The sequence below is a fragment of the Anas acuta genome, chromosome 1, assembly GCF_963932015.1.
Source record: "Anas acuta chromosome 1, bAnaAcu1.1, whole genome shotgun sequence".
NCBI classification, from domain to species: domain Eukaryota; kingdom Metazoa; phylum Chordata; class Aves; order Anseriformes; family Anatidae; genus Anas; species Anas acuta.
In genome coordinates, this window is record NC_088979.1 from 32075884 (window position 1) to 32093920 (window position 18037).

The window sequence follows — 18037 nt, forward strand, 5'->3', positions numbered from 1 at the left end:
TTACAGGCATGTGACGGAGATGGTTGTGCGCCCTTCCCAAATTCTGCTCACCCCAGGACAATTACATTAACCCTTGTTTTGAAATAAGCCTCTGCTGGGAAGCTGGGGAGGTTTTCCTATTTGCCTGGTGGTCCTCTGGAACGAAAGCCCTCTGGTTATTGAGAGAGACTTCAGATCCTACTGAGAGGCCAAGCAATTGTAGGGGATTTACCCCAGATTGTGGGGTTGCATGTGATGCTTTCTCTGCCGCAGCTCTGCTGCTGTGTGGAGAGCTGTTCAGGTCACCCTGCAAAGGGCTGGGGTTGAAGTCCTGGTTTCAAAAGGACTTTTTTTGCCTTTCTCCTCACACCTCTAGCCCTCATTAACACAAATACTCCCTGTTTAGGGTTGTGGCTACTTTAACAAACGCTTGAGCAGCTGATTAAAGCAAGCCTTGGAAGCTGGGCAAGTTGTCCTGCCCGCATGACTTTGGTTTTCCCGATTTCTTAGAAGGGCTGGATCCAGGGACTTCAGCGAGGCTCCCTGAACGCACTGGCATCACGGCGCAGGAATTTGGGAACGCCGCAGCCTATATGGGAAAACCAGCTGCTGCGGTTGCTAGAGTGAGGGAGTACGGGCCCGTGGCTTGGCCCTCCCTAATTAAACGGCCTGCCAGCAGGGGAGGAAGATGCCCTTCGTTTCTTGGGTTTCAGGCTGCTGCAAAAACAAGGCGAGGTGAACCTCCTGTGCGCGGGCGGCTGCGACATGCCGCAAACGGCCGCCTCGCTGCAGGGCTGAAGTCACCAGAGGTGACTTCAGGCAAGGCCCAAGCCTGTCTCTCGAGGATGGGGACGTGCTGGAGCTGCATCAAAGAGCAGCCCTGCATCAAAGCCAGGGCCCTAACTGCAGGCATCAATGCTGTTCTTCCTTCGAGATGGTAGGGTATTATTGACATTTTGGTCATCCTAGTTGTATAAAAGATGACGTTTAGCACTCGCTTTTATTTCAGAAGCAACACAGTGCATCTCCGCCTGGGCACAAGTTAACCACGGTTACCTCCAGCGCCGATAAGGGAGTGAAACCGTGGGAGCTGTGAGCACGCGTCCCTCCAGCATCCCTCCTGTTTGCCTTCCTTGCTTTGGGAGCCCTTTCTCTGCTCTCTGCTATTGTGCTGTGCCGTCTCTTTGCCTGCTCCGCTGTGCCGTGACGTGGTCAGTGCCGTTTCCTTCCGGCTGCTCGCAAGCCTGCGGCAGAGATAAGGCTGCGCTTACAGGGCCTTTGGAAAAAGAAGCTGAAGATCTGCTTCGTGTACAGCTCAGCTCTCCGTGTCGTACGAGGGATTTAAGGGCTCTGTTGCACGCCAGGAATCGAGATGGAGAGCCCTTCACTCGCAGAGTGACAGCCGTGCAAAGCTGGAGCTGTGTGCAGGGCAGCAAGGTGACGCACTCGAGGTGTCCTGCAGCTGAGCGGGTCAGGCTGGGCTTTGTGGTTTGGCTTCGAGTGTACCTCAAAGACCAGAGTTATTAACGAATACAAAAGCTGCGTGCATGAACCGGGCGAAAAGAAGGAGTTTCTTTTTGGTAACCTTTGTGACTCTGTCGTCTGAGTGCTAGGCTGGTACTTTTAATGTGAAGCGCTCTGGAACCGGTGTCTTACTTCCTGAAACGGTTTCCCTCTGCTTCCTGAACCAGTCCTGCTCTTCATGGGAACGAAAATTTGCATGTGGTGATTAGTAGCAGTAATACCCGTGGAGATACAAAGGTGTCTGCCTTGCTCCGAGCTAGAGAAAACCTTTCTAGTGAGCGAGGACCAGCCTTTTCTGTGGCTTCTGCTCTTTCAAGTAGCAATCGTTTCTTAATTATAACTTTTTTTTTTCTTCTATTTCTCTCCTCAGAGATAAAAGGCTGCCCACGTGGGAAAACCACCTCAGGAAAGGATTTCCCTTGGTTTGTTTCCCTTTGAGAAGAGGAGGACCTGGGAACACTGATGGTTAAGAAATACTAAAAGTGGCCCTTGGTTCGGTTCCTGCCTTTCTGCCCTGCTGGCCCGTGGTGCCGCTCCTCAGCCTTTGACATTTGGGGAACGTTTTTCTTCGTATGTGGAGCTGAGAGCTGGGAATGCGTTATTATGGCAGCAGTGGTACAGCAGAATGAGCTCGTGTTTGAATTCGCCAGCAACGTCATGGAGGACGAGCAGCAGGTACGGGGCCGCGGGAGAGATCCCGTTCGTTTGAGGGGAAACACGAGGAAAAAAAAATGCCACGTAAAACACCAGCAAGCCAACGCTGAGCTCATTCTTGTTGCGGCAGATCTCTGTGCAGTTTCCAAAGCTTCCTGTAACTTGCACGAGCCCAGCAGAAATGGGTTGAAATGTTGCAATTGCTGCAGTATCGCAGAGACCTCCTCTGAAAATGTTTTTCTCCTGTCACTGATGTGTGCCAGTAGAATCCACTTGTGATGCGAAAATCCTAAAATTCTGATATTTGGCTGTCGCTTTCGCTTTTCCAGTGTGCTAGGCTAAAATCTGGAAAAAGTAAGTGTGATACCACAGGAGCCATAGATGTCACCTCTCTCCTTTATACGGATGGGTTTCTAAATCACATTGCTATTCAGAACTAAGCTTCAAACTAATTGAAAGGGGTTTCCTTCACACTGAAGGGATAATAACTATTTCCTGAGACTCTCAGGTAGGTTTAGATGATCTGAACCACATCCTACGAGTCCTGAGGGTTCAGCGAAGGATTCCTGCTGTAAAAGTCAGGCAGCTCTTCTATAAGTGGTGGCTAATGGTAGGGTTTTGCATTTTTTTTAACAAGAAATTAGATTTTTCAGTGGTATGGAGAGACGTTTCATAGTCTTACACAGATCATAGGATGTCTCAGTCTTACGGAGAGCCAGCTGAGAAGTGCTGTTGCAATCTGTCCCTCTTTTTGTGAATGTGAAAAGGATTTGTTCTCCTCTGCTTCAAAAATACTGTTGGCTTCAGAACCCTGTCCCTGGGTTTACTCCGTGCCCTGATATTTGGCTGGTTTGGTGTCCCGTTGGTGCTGTCAGCGTCACAGGATCATTTCAATGAACTGAGCGTTGTCTCTCTGAAGTGCTAACTCAGTTTTGGGTGGAACTGGTAATGTAACTTCCTTCCCTGTATTTTTCCAGAGCTTGGGGATTTAGATATGGGAATTGCACAAACATAGTGGAAAACGAGCTGGATTTATTACCTCTGCTTTTTGTTTGTTGCTGGGTTTTCTTTACAAGGCGAGGGGAGAATCGAGAAGTGGAGGGCTTCTTCACTCTGATTTCTGGAAGGAGCAGTGCAAGCACACGTGGCTTCGTTCATTTTAGCTGTGCGTTGTGTATCTTTCAGTTTCTTTAGACATTCACCTGAAAAACTTAAAAAAAAAAAAAAAAAAAAAAAAAAAAAAAAAACCACCCAAAAAGACACCCAAAGGCCATAACAGAACATCCCTCGCTGCAAGCACTCAGATGCGAGCTGTGTTTAAATCAGCAGGTTGCCGTAGGTCAGCTTGCAAAGATTTGGCTGCGTGAGGGCAGGTATTAAACATCGGGGCTGGAAAAGGAGCCTGCAGCAGGGAAGGAGCTGGGGAGCTGCAGCAAGGTTTAACTCAGGGAAAGATACGTAAAAGGACGTGAACATGAAAAGGTTTGACCTGCTTCTTGCACCTGGGAGCTGTCAGTACGGGCACTGCTGAAGGTTTCAGCTCCGGACAGGTAGATCGCATTTAGGGATGCATACCCCAATGTGGGTACTTAGGAATTAGAGCTCTGGAAGTGCTCTGTGTTGATCAAAAGCATTTTTTTGAGCTTCATCGGGATGCAGAATGTGCCATCGTCATACTTACGTGTCCATTAACTCATCTTTGGGTTGTTGGAGTCGAAAGAACTGTGGTGCTTTCCTCCTCGGCGAAGCTGTTCCTGGAGCCCTGTTGTGCCAAGAGCTGTCAGGACACGGAACAGCTGTGGGGAGAGCTTCGGGGTCTAGATGGCAGCTACACGCAGTGCTTCGGGGAAGTCATAAATTCGTGGCCATCTATTTATTTTTGTAAAGCCTTGGTTAAACAGCCATAAATTAGGAACAGACCATTTGCAAATGTAAGCAGTCAGCCGCCGGCAGATGCCAGTGGGAGGGACTTGGTCGCATGGCCCCACGTGAACAGGAAAGGCTCTCTTTTGTCAGCTCCATCCCTTTCAATTTAGAAAATATTTATTTATTTTTTTCTCTTGGAGGCCTAATTCATAGCATTGTGCTTATACGGTGGTGGGAAAGAAGTTGGGTTAAAATGTCTTCATAATTTTGAGGAGGGAACAAGTGACTTGTCCTAATGCTCCCGATAAGCTGACTGGCTGCTGCTACGTGTCAAAGATCATGTTTAAACAGAGGTTTTGTGGATTTTTGTTTTGTTTTAAGAGAGACCACACATGTAAAACTGTGCAGGAGCTCCTCCAGGATTTGGCTGCGTCAGGAACTGGCCTGGAACTGCTTCGCTCCCCTTCTGCAGCTTCTTCCCTCAGTGCCTTTTCATTTAGCCCTTCGTTATCTCACAGCTACTGTGATACTTGATCAGGACGGTCTTGATTTAAAAAGCTGAATTCAAGCAACCACAGAGGCTGGATCCACGCTAGTAAGTTGTAAACGATGCCAGGGATGCACCACATCACCTCATCCCTTAATTTTTAGCCTTGTCCCCAGCACGACTGCTCTGTACCATCTAGCACTCTTCCACATGGCTCTGAAAGCTGCTCCTTAGGTTGGGCAGAGACTTCTGCACCATCTTCTCCTGCCTTGGTTTACTCTTCCACATCATCCAGTGTTCTGGAATATAAATCCGTGCTGAGGTTGCCTCCCCGAGAAGGCAAGCAGCATTTATCTGCTTCCAAACCCCCGCTGCCAAGCTTGGTAATGTCTCGGAGCCTGGCCGTGGGAACGCCCAGACAGTCAAGAGGCTGCTTCAGGGAGAGAAAACCGAAGGCCATTTTCTAGTCACCAAGATCACTTTGACTGCTTTCGATTACCGGGGGGATTTTTGTTGCTTTATTTCCAAATAAATGGCCAACTACATCTCAAGGCTGAATTCTGTTGCTGTTTTTGCAGAGCCAGTTTCTTCACCGATGTTTCTTTCTTTTTTCTCCCAATGTAGCTTTTCCCCGTTGCGTGTTTTTCTTAGCACTGATCACTCCCTTTTATAAAATGTCATCCAAACCAGTTAGCTGCTCGTCACTGTGTTCCTGGGACAGCACATTTTCTGGAAGAGATCTGGATTGTCCCTTGGATGGATCTGAATTGTCATATAAGAAGACGCTACTTCCAGAGCAGAAGAAATCCCCTTCTTTTCCATTTGCACAACCAGTCTGGTATTTTGCGAAAATTTTTGAGAGGAAGAAAAAGAAATCTCTCAAGAATGTCAAACACTGAAGATAAAGAAGAATTTGAGAGCGTGAAGGAAGGTTGCTGCCATTAGCGTTCCCCCGAGGAGGGTAGGGTTCAGTTTTTCCCATCACGGAGAAGTGGCTTTTGAAACTAAATAAGCTGTTTTGTTACTGAAGTCATAGAGTCACAGAATGATTGGGTTGGAAGGGACCTTAGAGATCATCTCAATTCCAACCCCTGCCATGGGCAGGGACACCTCCCACCAGCCCAGGTTGCCCAAAGCCCCATCCAGCCTGGCCTTGAGCACCTCCAGGGATGGGGCATCTACAGCTTCTCTGGGCAGCCTGTGCCAGAGCCTCACCACCCTCTGAGTGAACAATTTTCTCCTAACATCTAACCCAAATCTCCCCTTTTGTAGTTTAAAACCATCTCCTCTTGTCCTGCCATCATCTGCTTGAGCAAAGAGTTGCTCTCCATCTTTCTTATAAGCCCCCTGTAAGTACTGAAAAGCTGCAATGAAACCATAACCAATTGCAAACCTTGTACAAAACTGTAGTTTTTTGCAAAAAACGTATTTTACATTAGATTTATTTGAAGTTGCATTTGTGCTTTTCCTCCTGAATGCATTTTTTATATCTGTTCCAGCCTTTCCTTTTCACAACACTGGCAAGACAGAAAACCCATACTTTGTACAGCAGTAATAAATGAATGGGAAGCAGGTGTAATAATGGTATAAAAAATAAAATAAAAGGCCAGAAGGAGTGATATTTACTCTGACTCCAGTTTAAAGCTGTTATTAATTTAAAGAAAATCCCATTTAATGTGTCTTAGCATGAACCAATGCTCTTCTGCATGACTCTCCAAGTGGCTTCACTCTTCATCTTTCATCTTCTGGCCGAGCAGCGTGTCAGCAGGCTCCTCCAGTTGTCCAGCTCCAGATTCACACAACCACGTGTTGCCCTGAGAGGGACAGGCACAGCCCCCAGGCACCCCCCTGGTGTAGACAGGCACAGTTTACCCTTACAGAATAGATCACATTTGGTCATTAGTTTTCACAACAGCCTGACTGGTAGGGTGGAATAAAAATAGGGCTTTGAGAACCTCGGATAAAAATGTCTAAGGCTCTGTTGGGTTTATCTGTGTTTCCCTCAGCATTCGGCAAAAGGGGTTTTATGAATGAAGAGTAACTTTGGGGTATTTTTGTCTCTCAGAAACAAAGTTAGTGAGGTGAGCTTCAGTCGTTAGAGAAGGGCAGTGCTGAGCCAGTCGTTTTTCATCCAGGATGAAGCTCACTTCTAAGATGTTGCAGATAGATGCCTACAGGATGGATGTCTACATCAGGAATAGATACCCCAACACCTCTCTCCGTTTAGAGTCAATGGAGAGAACTGGGAGTTTTTAGGGGATGATCCTACTGTAGCACAGGAGCCTACAACTGGACAAGAAAACGTGCTCTAAAAACACCTATTTCTCCCTGTTGACTCTGAAGGAAACCTGGGGTTATTAGCTTAAGCCAGTAACCATCCCTGGAGGTCTTTAAAAGACGTTTAGATGTAGAGCTCAGTGATATGGTTTAGTGGAGGACTGGTTAGTGTTAGGTCAGAGGTTGGGCTCAGTGATCTTGAGGTCTCTTCCAACCTAGACGATGTGGCTCTGAGTGCCTGAACCACAGGTATTTGAAGTTAGGTGAGGTGAACTTCACCCCTAGTGTCTATTAGCTCAAGTAGGATGAGAATACTAAATACTAAATACTTCATATTTGTGTTTCCCCAACCTACAATCCATCATTTTACCTGCTCAGTAGGCCAATGAACAGATGCTCGCAAAATGCCCTCTTTTTCTTGCCTGCAGGTGACAGGAGCCTGAGTGTAGTACGTAAACTCTTCTTTATTTTTTAATGTGGTTATGTAGATGTGTGTACAGTATATGTGGTTTCCACCACAAAACGTATAAACTGTGGTATATTTCTGAAATTGGGGTGCTCAAGCTATTTTTGTAGCATGAATTTTATCTCAGTGGTGAGGCTGTAATGGGCTATCGTCCTCCTAGTTCATGGAGCTGTTGAAAACAAAACCTTTGTAACGCATGCAGTATTTTATTTTTCTTCTTCTGTTCATAGTGCTTTATCTTTTTTTACCCATTTTGCTTTCACGTAACCGAATCTACAAGTCTCGTGTGCCTTTAACTGCTCTGCCTTTTGCTGCTTTTATTGCTCTCCCCCCACATTACGCTCTTTGAAGCTTATGTTCCGTGGAGTTTGGCAGGTTAGCTGTGGATTTTTGTTTTCCTTTGTTTTTTGTTGATTTTGTGGTGTGTTTTATTTATTTATTTAGTTTAGTTTAGTTTAGCAGAGTGTTTATGATAGAAACCCACAGAAATATTAATTTTGTGTCTGAATTCTTCCTTTTTCTTCCTTACCCTGCCTCCCGTTGCTGTTGTCTGTATGGAGCCAGTAGCTCTGGGAGCATTTCCCACCGCTGGTGGCCTGAGTAGTGGTGAGATGGTGAGATGGGAGCAATGCCTAAGTGAACTCATAACCAAATGTTGTTTTTTCTTGTGTAGTTAAATAAAATCTGCTTGATCTGTGCGTATCTTTGTTCTTCTCTGGAGAACGAGACCAAACACATACACACCGGTTTTCTCACAGCAGCACATTGAGCAACTTTATTTTTTTTTTTTTTAGGCTTGCCACATTCATAAAGCAATTTGTGTTTGTAGTGAGAGAGCTTTCGAGTTGCACCAGGCTTTCTTTGAGCCCGCTGTGCTATCAGCAGCTCTGACTTTCTTCCTGCAAATGACATTTTGAAAGAGGCGCTTTGGAAAATACTGGCTCTGCAGTAGATGGTATTTTCTGAAAACCTCTTCCTGTTGAATGGTTGTCTTGTCAGAGAACGTGCGTCTTATTATTGCTGGCCAGCTTGACTTCTGCCTTTCCAGCCGCCCCTTTTCTTCTGTATCTTACGGAAAATAATTGTTGAGAGAAGGAGAACGACTGAAAGTGGTCTTGGGAAGGAAAGAGGGGGAGCAAGTGAAGGAGGCCCTAAGAATTAGAGAGGGAAAGTAGTATGGGACATGCGTCAAGCACTCCCTGTTGCTCTGGGACTAAGTGTCCCCTGATTGTGATCTCCAGTGAGTGTCTCGTGGGAGACCTGATGCCTATGAGACCTTCCTGTGGGCCTTGCAGCCTCCCCACCCCTCCGCCTCCAGCTTGGCAGGAAGAGCAAGTGGTGCTCGCCGCGAGTTGCTTGCCTGCTGTCGTTGCCAGCACAGTTTGGCATTTACTGCGCCGCTCCTCTCCTCCGTCACATCAGCTTTTAAGCTGGAAAATGCAGCTGTGGGAGTCTCGTATTAACTGACTGGAATAAAGTCAGGATTTAGACACTACAGACTCTGGCCCACGGCAGGACACTGCTGCTGTTTTATTTGGTGTGCTAAAAATCATCCAATTCTTCTTCAAAACATCTAACATCGAGGTGATGTAGAAATATTCAGGTCTGCTGAAATACTCATCAGCAAGTGCTTAGGTCGGGCACGGTCTAACTACCATTACTCTAATTTTCCTTTCATTATTTTTTTCCCTGCAGCTCGGGGATCCATCCATTTTCCCTGCTGTCATCGTGGAACACGTCCCCAGCGCTGAGCTCCTGCACAACTACTCCGGCTTAACCTGCGTGGACGAACCCAGTGACATGATCACTGAGAGCTCTCTGGACGTCGCAGAGGAGCAAATCATAGAAGACGACGATATCACCCTCACAGGTTTGCAGTAAAAACACTTCCCTGCCGTGCTCTTTTGTCAGGATGGCTGTGGCAGTGACAAAAAGCAATAAGAAACAAAGTTATGATAGTGCTGAATGCTGTTAATTCTGTACAAGACAGAGAAAATGGCATTAACACCATTACCAGGTGGCTTGCAATCCCAGCTGTACAGCTGGTACAGTGAAGAGTTTCATTTATCAATAGAGATGAAGACAGAGTCCTGCTCAGAGTTCCAGAAAGAGTTTTCGTTGCTCTTAATGGGATATTTTTGCTGATAATTTTGCAGTTTTTTAATGCTTGGTACATTTTGCAGTTGTTTAATGCTAAGTAAAAATACGTACCAAAAAGCAATAATAAAGCAATAATGTACAGCATCTATAGAGGTATTGCTTTTCGCTTCCTGAGGGTATACAAGCAGCCAGCAATAAAACGTACCTGTAAGCATGGTCTTGGAGGTCTTTTCCAACCTTTACGATTTGAAGTGCACTCAGCACAATATTCACTTTGGATTTCTGATGACGATTCATGTCTAAAATACAAATGTTCTGCATGAAGTCTCTTAGGAAAGGTAGCCCCAAAGAGAAAACAATTCTCATGGAAAGCTCGAAGATAAGTCAAATTTAAAAACCAAACACAACAACAGAGAGACCTCACAGCAAACAAAAATTTGCTGAAATTACACGTTTGAAGCATTTTTGTGAAGTCTGAGAGGTGGGGTAGATGCTTACAGCACTGAGATTTGTCTCAGTGTCATCTTTCAGCAGCGAGGTTCCCCACCTGACCTGTCTCCAGCTTGCTGCTTGCAGTCATGCTTTTGACATTACTTCCCAAGGCATGCTCTGATACAATCTTTTACCACCAAAAGCAAAACAAAAACTCACCAAAACTTGACATGAGTTCACAGAGCAGGCTGACATGAGCCGTTCCCAGTAAATCTGATAATATCCCCCCCTTTTTTTTAAGCCGTGAATTATCTGTGAACAGACTGTGACTGTGCAAATGAGTTAGCTGATTATTCGAGAAGGTTTTTACATGCTTAAACATTATTTCACGTGGAGACCTCTTGCCAACCATTCACATTAATTATTCACACTCGAACTGGCATTTCCTCCGTGTGTTACTGCAGCGCCACTTCACGCGGCTGTGTGAACGGTTCATGGGTGCTGGATGTCGTGGTTTTTGTGAGTCCGTATCCACTACAATGCCTGGTGTGTGAATTCACATTTGCATGAGCAATTGCGAAACGCCACTTTTGTGACTCCTCTCGTTAACATACTTTGCTGCTAACATAAATGATCACATGAGGAGGGTTTGCAGATTGCTGCCAGAGACTGCAAATCTGTAATCCTTGTAACTGGTGGTGTCCAAGGGATACTTCGGAGGCGGACAAGCGCTGTATTGTTAACATCATCCCACTGTGGTTCAAGCAGTCTGGTTGTCTTTAAAGGCCGAGTCCTTAGAAGACCAGAGTTGTGACTTTGGAGAGATTATTGTAGTGACCGGCTGAAAGCTCCCAAGGGAAGGTGGCTCAGTGCTGGGTTTTGATCAGGGAGCCATCCTGCCAGCCTCAAGCACGGTTACGGGGCCAGGACTCCCCATGGGAGTGGGGAGAGGGCGTAGAGAAGGAGCAAGGAGCTCTCCATCACCTCCCTGCACCACCTTTGGGCTGTGGGTGCACAGACCAAACTGTCAGTCCACGTGCAAACACATTTTGCAGTGGCTTGCTTGTGGGATGGGGCTAATCATAACTAAAATTTCCCACCTCCTCTGTTTTCTCGCTTCCTTTTTTCCCCTCTTTGAAGCTCCCGTCTTGATGTTAATGGTATGTTTGCTCCCAGCAGTGAAATGCATTGTTTTGCTCTTTGAAGTCTGTACAAATCTTTTCAGTCACTTTCACATTATGCCATCGAGAGAGAATCAGACCTGGTAAAGACTGCACTCATTCCAGTTTAAAATATTCACAGGACTGAAGTTCCCAGCAAAATGAAACCGAAAATGCCATCATTTACGACTAAACATTACTCAGAAATGCTTAATATTCATGATTCTTTTTTGAAGCTACAAGTTTTTCAATACTGTGTCTGTCATACCTTAAGCTTCTCTTTTCCCCTAAACTACCAGAAATTAGAGGTAGGTCTGCTTTTAGTGCTGGATCTGCAGAAATGCAGACTCTGGTAGGCTTTTCTGTCTGTAGGATATAGTGTAAGCCAAAACCACAGCTATTACACACCCATGATGACTTATCTGTAGCATAAATTATGACCTGCAGAACACGACAGCTGTAAGAACAGCATGTTTTACTTGAAACCCTGCAGGAAGGTGGCCAAAAACCAGCTTATCTTAGAAGAAACTTAGAAGTTTTATCACTGAAGAGAATATTGATTTTTTTTTATCTCCCTGAAAAACACAGGGGATAAAGTTTCCTGTATCATAAATTTCAGGCCACCTCGTCAGATGGTATGATTTGCTACACTTTATTTACCTTATTAATGTAACTAATTAGGGTTTTAGATTCATAGGAAGGAGGAACTAATTGGATTATGCAACTTCCTGAAGTATTTTTTTTTCTATATCATATATTTAATATGAAAAAAAAATAATATAAAAATAAAAAATTAATATATATAAAAAAATAGTTAATGAAACTCTCTGCCATTTTTTGGTTCACCTGTGCTGGCTTTGTTAGGGTGGGATCAGTGAGGGGTCCTTGCTGACAAGGTTTGGATATGTGAGGGGCAGAAAATTTGCACCATGCCCTAGTCTGAGTCCCGAGCGCAGAAGTAGGGCTTCTCTTGGAAGAGGAATGAAGCTCAACAACCAACTCTGAAGTTCTTGTATGGTCTTTTCCAAGGTAGGTAGGATTTGGCTTGTCCGTGTGGTGAACCTCTAGCACTGATGGCATAAGGCAAAGTGCTCGATAAGAGAACTTAAGCGAAGAGTTGCTAGGTGCTGTTACCCAGCACAACCCCAGCGTGCTCAGTAATCATTTATAATGCTGCAAAGAAATCCAAAGGACTATTTGGTTGGAAGCAGGATTTCACAGCCTTAATCCATGAGGATTTTTAGTTGACAACATGCCAGTTGTAAAATAAAAAAAAAAGGCTACGGTCTCAGTTACTTTGCAGAGAAGTTATTCAGCGCTGCTTATACCATCTGGTTAAAAACGAGTAGTGTTTTTCCAGATAGCTCCCCAATGAGATGATTTTGCTTGTAAATTTTAAAGCCTTGTTTAAGAAAGAAAACAAAGTGTGATGGATAGGCCTCCTGAAATACATACGTTCTTAAAGCAGCACTAGGTTTTCCAGCTCCGGTTAACAATCACACGGAACTTACATTAAAAAGCAATCACTTAAATTTTACAGCCAGTCATTCTGAAAAAAAGAGGTCTCAGGCTGTGTGTGATGGATTTCGCCCTCCTTGGAGCAGGTTTAGATCCCTTCCAACGTTACTCTGAGATTCTGTGGTCCCCTTTTTTTGTCTCTAGTAAAATCAGCACTGCCTTTAAATACAGCTGTGAGTAGCACAGCCCAGACAAGGGCTTGCTTTGCTCTTTGGAGATGATGGCCAGGAGAAGTATGAGTGAGGTGGGATCACTGGAAGTGGTGGGATGGGATCACCGAGCCTTTTGGACAAGGCAGGGGCCACCACGTTAGGAGCCTGCTCATGTAGAGAGGTGTTAAAGCTTTCGGGCTGGGCAGCAGACAGCAGGAATTCGGGCTGAGGGAGGGAACTTCCAGCTGGATATCTCCTTTCGTTCCCCAGCAGGTGAGAAGAGCAGAAAGCCGTGTTTGGGCAGGCCTCGTGCTGGCTGTGGGCTCTGATTCATCGCAAACGCGCGTTCGCAGTAATTGGGTTGTAATTGGCAGACAGGTACACAGGCTTAAATTTGTGGCTTGCTCAGATAAACAAGGGCTTGAGTACCCTGGGAAAAAAAAAAAAAAAAAGTTACTTCTGGGTGTGGTTTTGTTTTCTTTAGCTTTTTTCTTTTTTTTTTTGGAAGTTTTTACCTATTTAAGATAGCATTTGACACGCCATGCTTCTCTGAAACGAAAAACCCACGCCGTTTTGCCAACCGTGACTTCACCAAAGTGGGACAAAGAAGCTATTTAACCCCATTTCTTCTTAAATCTGTGACTGCATTGTAATTTCACGTGATTGAAATATGTATTGGCAACCTTAAGGGGGAAGACTACAATTACAGACAGCAGCCTGCCCTGCTAGCCGAGCTGGTTATCTCTGAGGACCGTCTGGAGTGATGCTGCTCGTAGGACAGAGAGCTTGTGCTTGACCTGCTCTGTGTGGCACTCCACAGCTTGTTTGGTTTAGCTCTCAAGTGCTTGTAATCCAAAATTATTTCCAGCCATTTTATGGGACTAAATTGCCTCACTGCGTGATCAAAAAAAGTGCGAAGCCCGGCTCATGTTAAGTGAGAGGAGTTTGGATCGTCAACCAGGGGCAGAGACGGGAGGCACAACCACATCCCTGTTTTTTCAGCAGCAGAGGATGATTAATTTGGCCCAAACCATTCTGTGAAGTCATCTTCTAAGAAGAGACTGAATGGGTGTTAGCAAGGGGATTAACGTGGTTAAGAAACTTATTTTTGGCATTCTGTGTCTGTGGATAGACAGATACCATTAGCTGTTGCTCCTTACGCTTACTGTGAGCATCAAATTATATTAAGCTTGTTGATAATACAGCAATTAAAAGTTCCTTTCAGCACTCTCAACTGTGGCTGGGCTACGTCTCGCCACGGCGCCGTGAAGCAGGGAAGCTCTGCCTGGCCTCAGAGTAAAGGATGGGCTCTGCTCGGCCGCCTCGGCACGTGAAAGCAGGCGTGAAGGTTTGCTCCTTGTCCCCGGGACCAGAACAAGCAGCCTCTCCTCCCTCCTGCCCTCCCACCACGCCGGGACCGGGGCGCAGCGACGTGTGGCCATCGCCCTGCGTGGGCCGAGCTGGCTGGCGGCAGGGTGACTGCAGCTGGGACAGGGCGCGGGGCATGAAGGCGCCGAGGGAAGCAATTAGCTCTTCGCTGTCGGCTGTAAAAAGCTGGCTGGTCCTGTCCCGGCCAGAGTCCGCTCAAACTCAGCTCTGGTGAGGCCGCACCTTGAGTGCTGTGCTCGGCTTTGGGCCCCTCAGTACCAGAAGGACATCGAGGGCCTGGAGCGTGTCTAGAGCAGGGCTACGAAGCTGGTGAAGGGCCTGGAGCACAAGGCCTGTGAGGAGCGGCTGAGGGAGCTGGGGGGGTTTGGTCTGGGAAGAGGAGGCTCAGGGGAGACCTCATTGCTCTCTGCAACTACACAGAAGGAAGGTGTGGGGGGCCAGGGCTTGGTCTCTTCTCACAGATAACTGGTGGTAGGGCTAGAGGAAATGGCCTCAAGTTGTGCCAGGGGAGGTTCAGGTTGGCAATGAGGAGACATTTCTGCTCAGAAAGAGCAGTCAGGCACTGGGACGGGTTGCCCAGGGAGGCGGTGGAGTCACCGTCCCTGGGGGTGTTCAAGGAGAGGCTGGACGTGGTGCTTGGGGATGTGGTTTGGTGGGTGATAGGGGTAGTCGGGGGATGGTTGGACCAGATGATCTTGGAGATCTCTTCCAACCTGTATGATTCTGTGATTCTGACAACACGAGGCTGCTGGAAGCTGGCAGGGCCAAAGAAAATTCCAGAACAGAACCAGAAGCGGTTACAGCAGCACCGACAGGCCAAGCGTGAGCCTGCCTACAACCGGGAATGGGCTTCGCTTGCGTCCAGTGCCCTCCCCAGCTGCCGGGCAGTGCCTGGGGGAGCTGTCAGGCTCTGGCAGCCAGCCTGGGCCCGAGATGCTCTGCGGCTTTGCTCCTGACCCCGCAGGCTGCATGACAGAAGTGCCACTGGTTCGCTGCCCTGCCTCACTTTGTGCACTTCAGTCTGTGCTCATTGCCTCCCCTTTTCTCATTTCACAACCTCCCCAGCTCCACGTTTCTCATAAGACACCAGCTAGCAGCGCGGGGCCTGGACTTGCTTGAATTTCTGTGCGAGGCACTGGGTGGAGCAGGTGCCGTAGAGCTGGCAGGGAAGCCAGGCACCGTGACTGCAGGGCAGAGGTGCCCAACACCCACCTCACCTTCACTGTGCATGGGTGTGAGCTTCTGATGCTCGCAGCGTGGTAGTACCAAGGTCGAGAAAAAAAATCTGGGAGGTGAGGAGGCTCCTGTAAATCACAGCAGGGTGGAGGAGGTAGGGCTGATGCATCCGAGTGTCTGCATTTATCTTCGTCCTTTCCTGGTGATACAGTTGCTGAAGATGTGAGCATTTGGAGTGAAATTGTCTTTCTTGTTGTTTTTTTATTATTATGGGATTGATTATTGCTGGTGGGCTGGGTGCTTTGTTTTTGCTGTGATTAAAAATAGTGTAGCAGTTCTACTTCCTGTAATAAACCTATTAGTTTTATGAAGAAGCAATGTTCTTTCTGAGGTCAGTGTGTTTTATGGTACGTTTTTGTTTGCTTTATCAGTCAGTCAGTCTTGTTCTTTCTTTTTTTTTTTCTTTTTTTTTTTTTTTTTTGTGCATGTGTGACTACCCCACCCAAAATTCCTCAAAGTTAAACACAAGAGAGGGTTTGAAGCTGACTCACTGCAGGGCTAAGAAAGTAACTAAGGTTCATTTGATCCTAGGGAGGGGAATATTAGCACAGCCCTTTGTAGCACTTTGATAAATGCAAGCGAAATACCTAACATAGGCCAAAATTCATGGCACAGGATAAGGAAGGCTGGCCTGTGCGTTTCCACCAACAAAACGATTTCTAAAAGAATGTGTTAAACTGTTCTCAAGGTTTATGCTACTTGATAGTGGAATTAACATTTACCTTTTTTTTTGCCATGCTACAATTATTTTGAAAAAAGAATAATCCTCTGACCACCGTAAGAAGAAAGCAGCAGGTTTTTTAAGGATCCTGTCGAGAATATCATTTGTGGTAGTAACATTTTTCAGGTCTTACAGGCATCGTGTTCTGCTGCATGTACTTGATCAGCAAGTGGAAGGGTTAGAAAGGCAGGGCAGAAATGAAAGGTTGTTTTTCTAATACATATAATTGTAAAAGTATAATGCAGTAAAGGAATGAAATGACTGCATTGCACATTTTCTCCCTAGAAAACCCATTACTGCTCATTTTAGATAAATAAATATCACTCTGAACCTTTAAGTCCAGTTTGTAGCTTGGTTACAATTAATATTATGTTCTCTTGCTTTCAGTTGAAACATCTTGTCATAATGGGGATGAAACGATTGAAACAATTGAGGCTGCCGAAGCACTTCTCAACATGGACTCCCCTGGTCCGATGCTGGATGAAAAAAGGATAAGTAAGTTTTGTATGAAAGCAAAGCAGTCTCTGTTTGCCTTGTTTGCCTGTTTGAAACAAGGAGGGAGTCAGTATTTTGTGGTTGCATGGAATGGGTAGGAATATTTTGCTTCCAGACTTTACACATGTAGTTTAGATAAGAGAAATCCGGTGTTGTAGGCACTGAAGCCTACAGCTTCAAAGCCACTGCTTTGAGAACATGTTGAGGCCACAGCTGAACATTGATGGGTGAGGAAGAATCAAAGATCAGAGGGAAGGTGTGAACAAAGTGAGGTTGTTTAGACTGCTCTGTTTGGTTTGGCTGATAGAGGATGAATCTGTTTATGTTTGCCCAGAGAAGCTGCGACTGCCCCATCCCTGGAGGTGCTCAAGGCCAGGCTGGATGGGGCTTTGGGCAACCTGGGCTGGTGGGAGGTGTCCCTGCCATGGCAGCGGGGTTGGACTAGGTGATATTTGAGGTCCCTTCCAATCCAAACCATTCTGTGATTCCTTGTTGGTTAGATAGAAGAATATATACTTACATGTTTAGATTACATTACTTATGAATAAATACGTGTCAGCACGTTGTAATAGTGCTTTTTAGGGGAGCAGGTTATGTCATTAAACTGTTCTGTTTTAATACAGATTATGGGCGATTATGGGTGGATATATTCAATTATGAACTGCTCTCCTCTCCCATGGAGGCAATAAGTGTCATAGTTTTATTTCATTCTACGTTTAAAAGTCCTTGTGGCTGTGTGAAAATCTTCTTGTTGTCCCTTTCCCTTAAGCAACTATGTTTGGTGCAACGGAAGATGAAGACATGGTAGCTCCTATTACACACGTGTCAGTCACACTTGATGGGATCCCCGAGGTGGTGGAAGTTCAAGCCCCAGACCCTTACGCTGAGTCACCAGAGACTCCCGAATATGAACAACCAAAGAAGAAAAAAGGTAAGATGCTACTGCAGAGCAGTGGTGTGGAGTAGAGAGCAGTCAATGGCATGCTATCTCCTCTCGTGAGTCTTTCGAACCATGCTGGATGTCACATCAGAATAACTCAGTGTCCCCAGCTGGAAATACAGAGAAAGTATTTTCTTACTGGGACTCCAAGCACAAATACTGACGCTTAGATACTGATGATGTTGGAGAGGTAGCAATGATTGCTTATCTGACAGGAAGCGTGGATCTCTGCTCGCTCCTATTTACAGGTTCTTCTTCACAGGAAAATTGCATTACAAGCTATTGCCACGAGTGCTGAAGTATTTTAATTAGCTCTTGTTTTGCTTCTACTGAAAATGCCTGATCTGTGCAGAATATGGGATCAGATTGAGGGCTTTTTTTTAACCTCTCTTCAATATAAACTGTGCTTTTTTGTTTGTTTTTTTTTTTCTTCTTTCTAAATAGCTGCACGCTATAGTAAGTGCCAGTCCCGTTTGCAGTAGGGGGTAGTTATCTGTGAAAGACACCATACAGGCCTCTGGAAATGCTGCGGGAGCTTCCTGAGCCCCGTGTGTGTCACAAGGCCTGGTAGGGACGGGTGTGGGTCAGGAGCTCTCTGATTCCCGTCAGAAAGCTGAACTGAAACTGCTGTGGAAGGGAGC

At 46.0% G+C, this 18037-nt stretch overlaps 1 protein-coding gene across 5 annotated transcripts in view; it reads left to right on the forward strand.

Annotated features, from left to right (window-relative positions):
• The window catches only part of ELF1 (E74 like ETS transcription factor 1), a 74389-nt gene that overhangs the window by 39256 nt on the left and 17096 nt on the right, over positions 1 to 18037 (forward strand). For 4 of the 5 annotated variants that reach the window (XM_068675521.1, XM_068675537.1, XM_068675528.1 and 1 more), the window contains exons 2-5: positions 1874 to 2178; positions 8949 to 9123; positions 16349 to 16456; positions 17226 to 17387. In XM_068675521.1, coding sequence (XP_068531622.1) covers positions 2107 to 2178; positions 8949 to 9123; positions 16349 to 16456; positions 17226 to 17387 — 517 coding nt within the window. In that variant the 5' untranslated portion in view covers positions 1874 to 2106. Of the gene's footprint in view, positions 1 to 1069; positions 1417 to 1873; positions 2179 to 8948; positions 9124 to 16348; positions 16457 to 17225; positions 17388 to 18037 lie in introns of those variants that run through there. The other variant, XM_068675546.1, reaches the window with a different exon arrangement.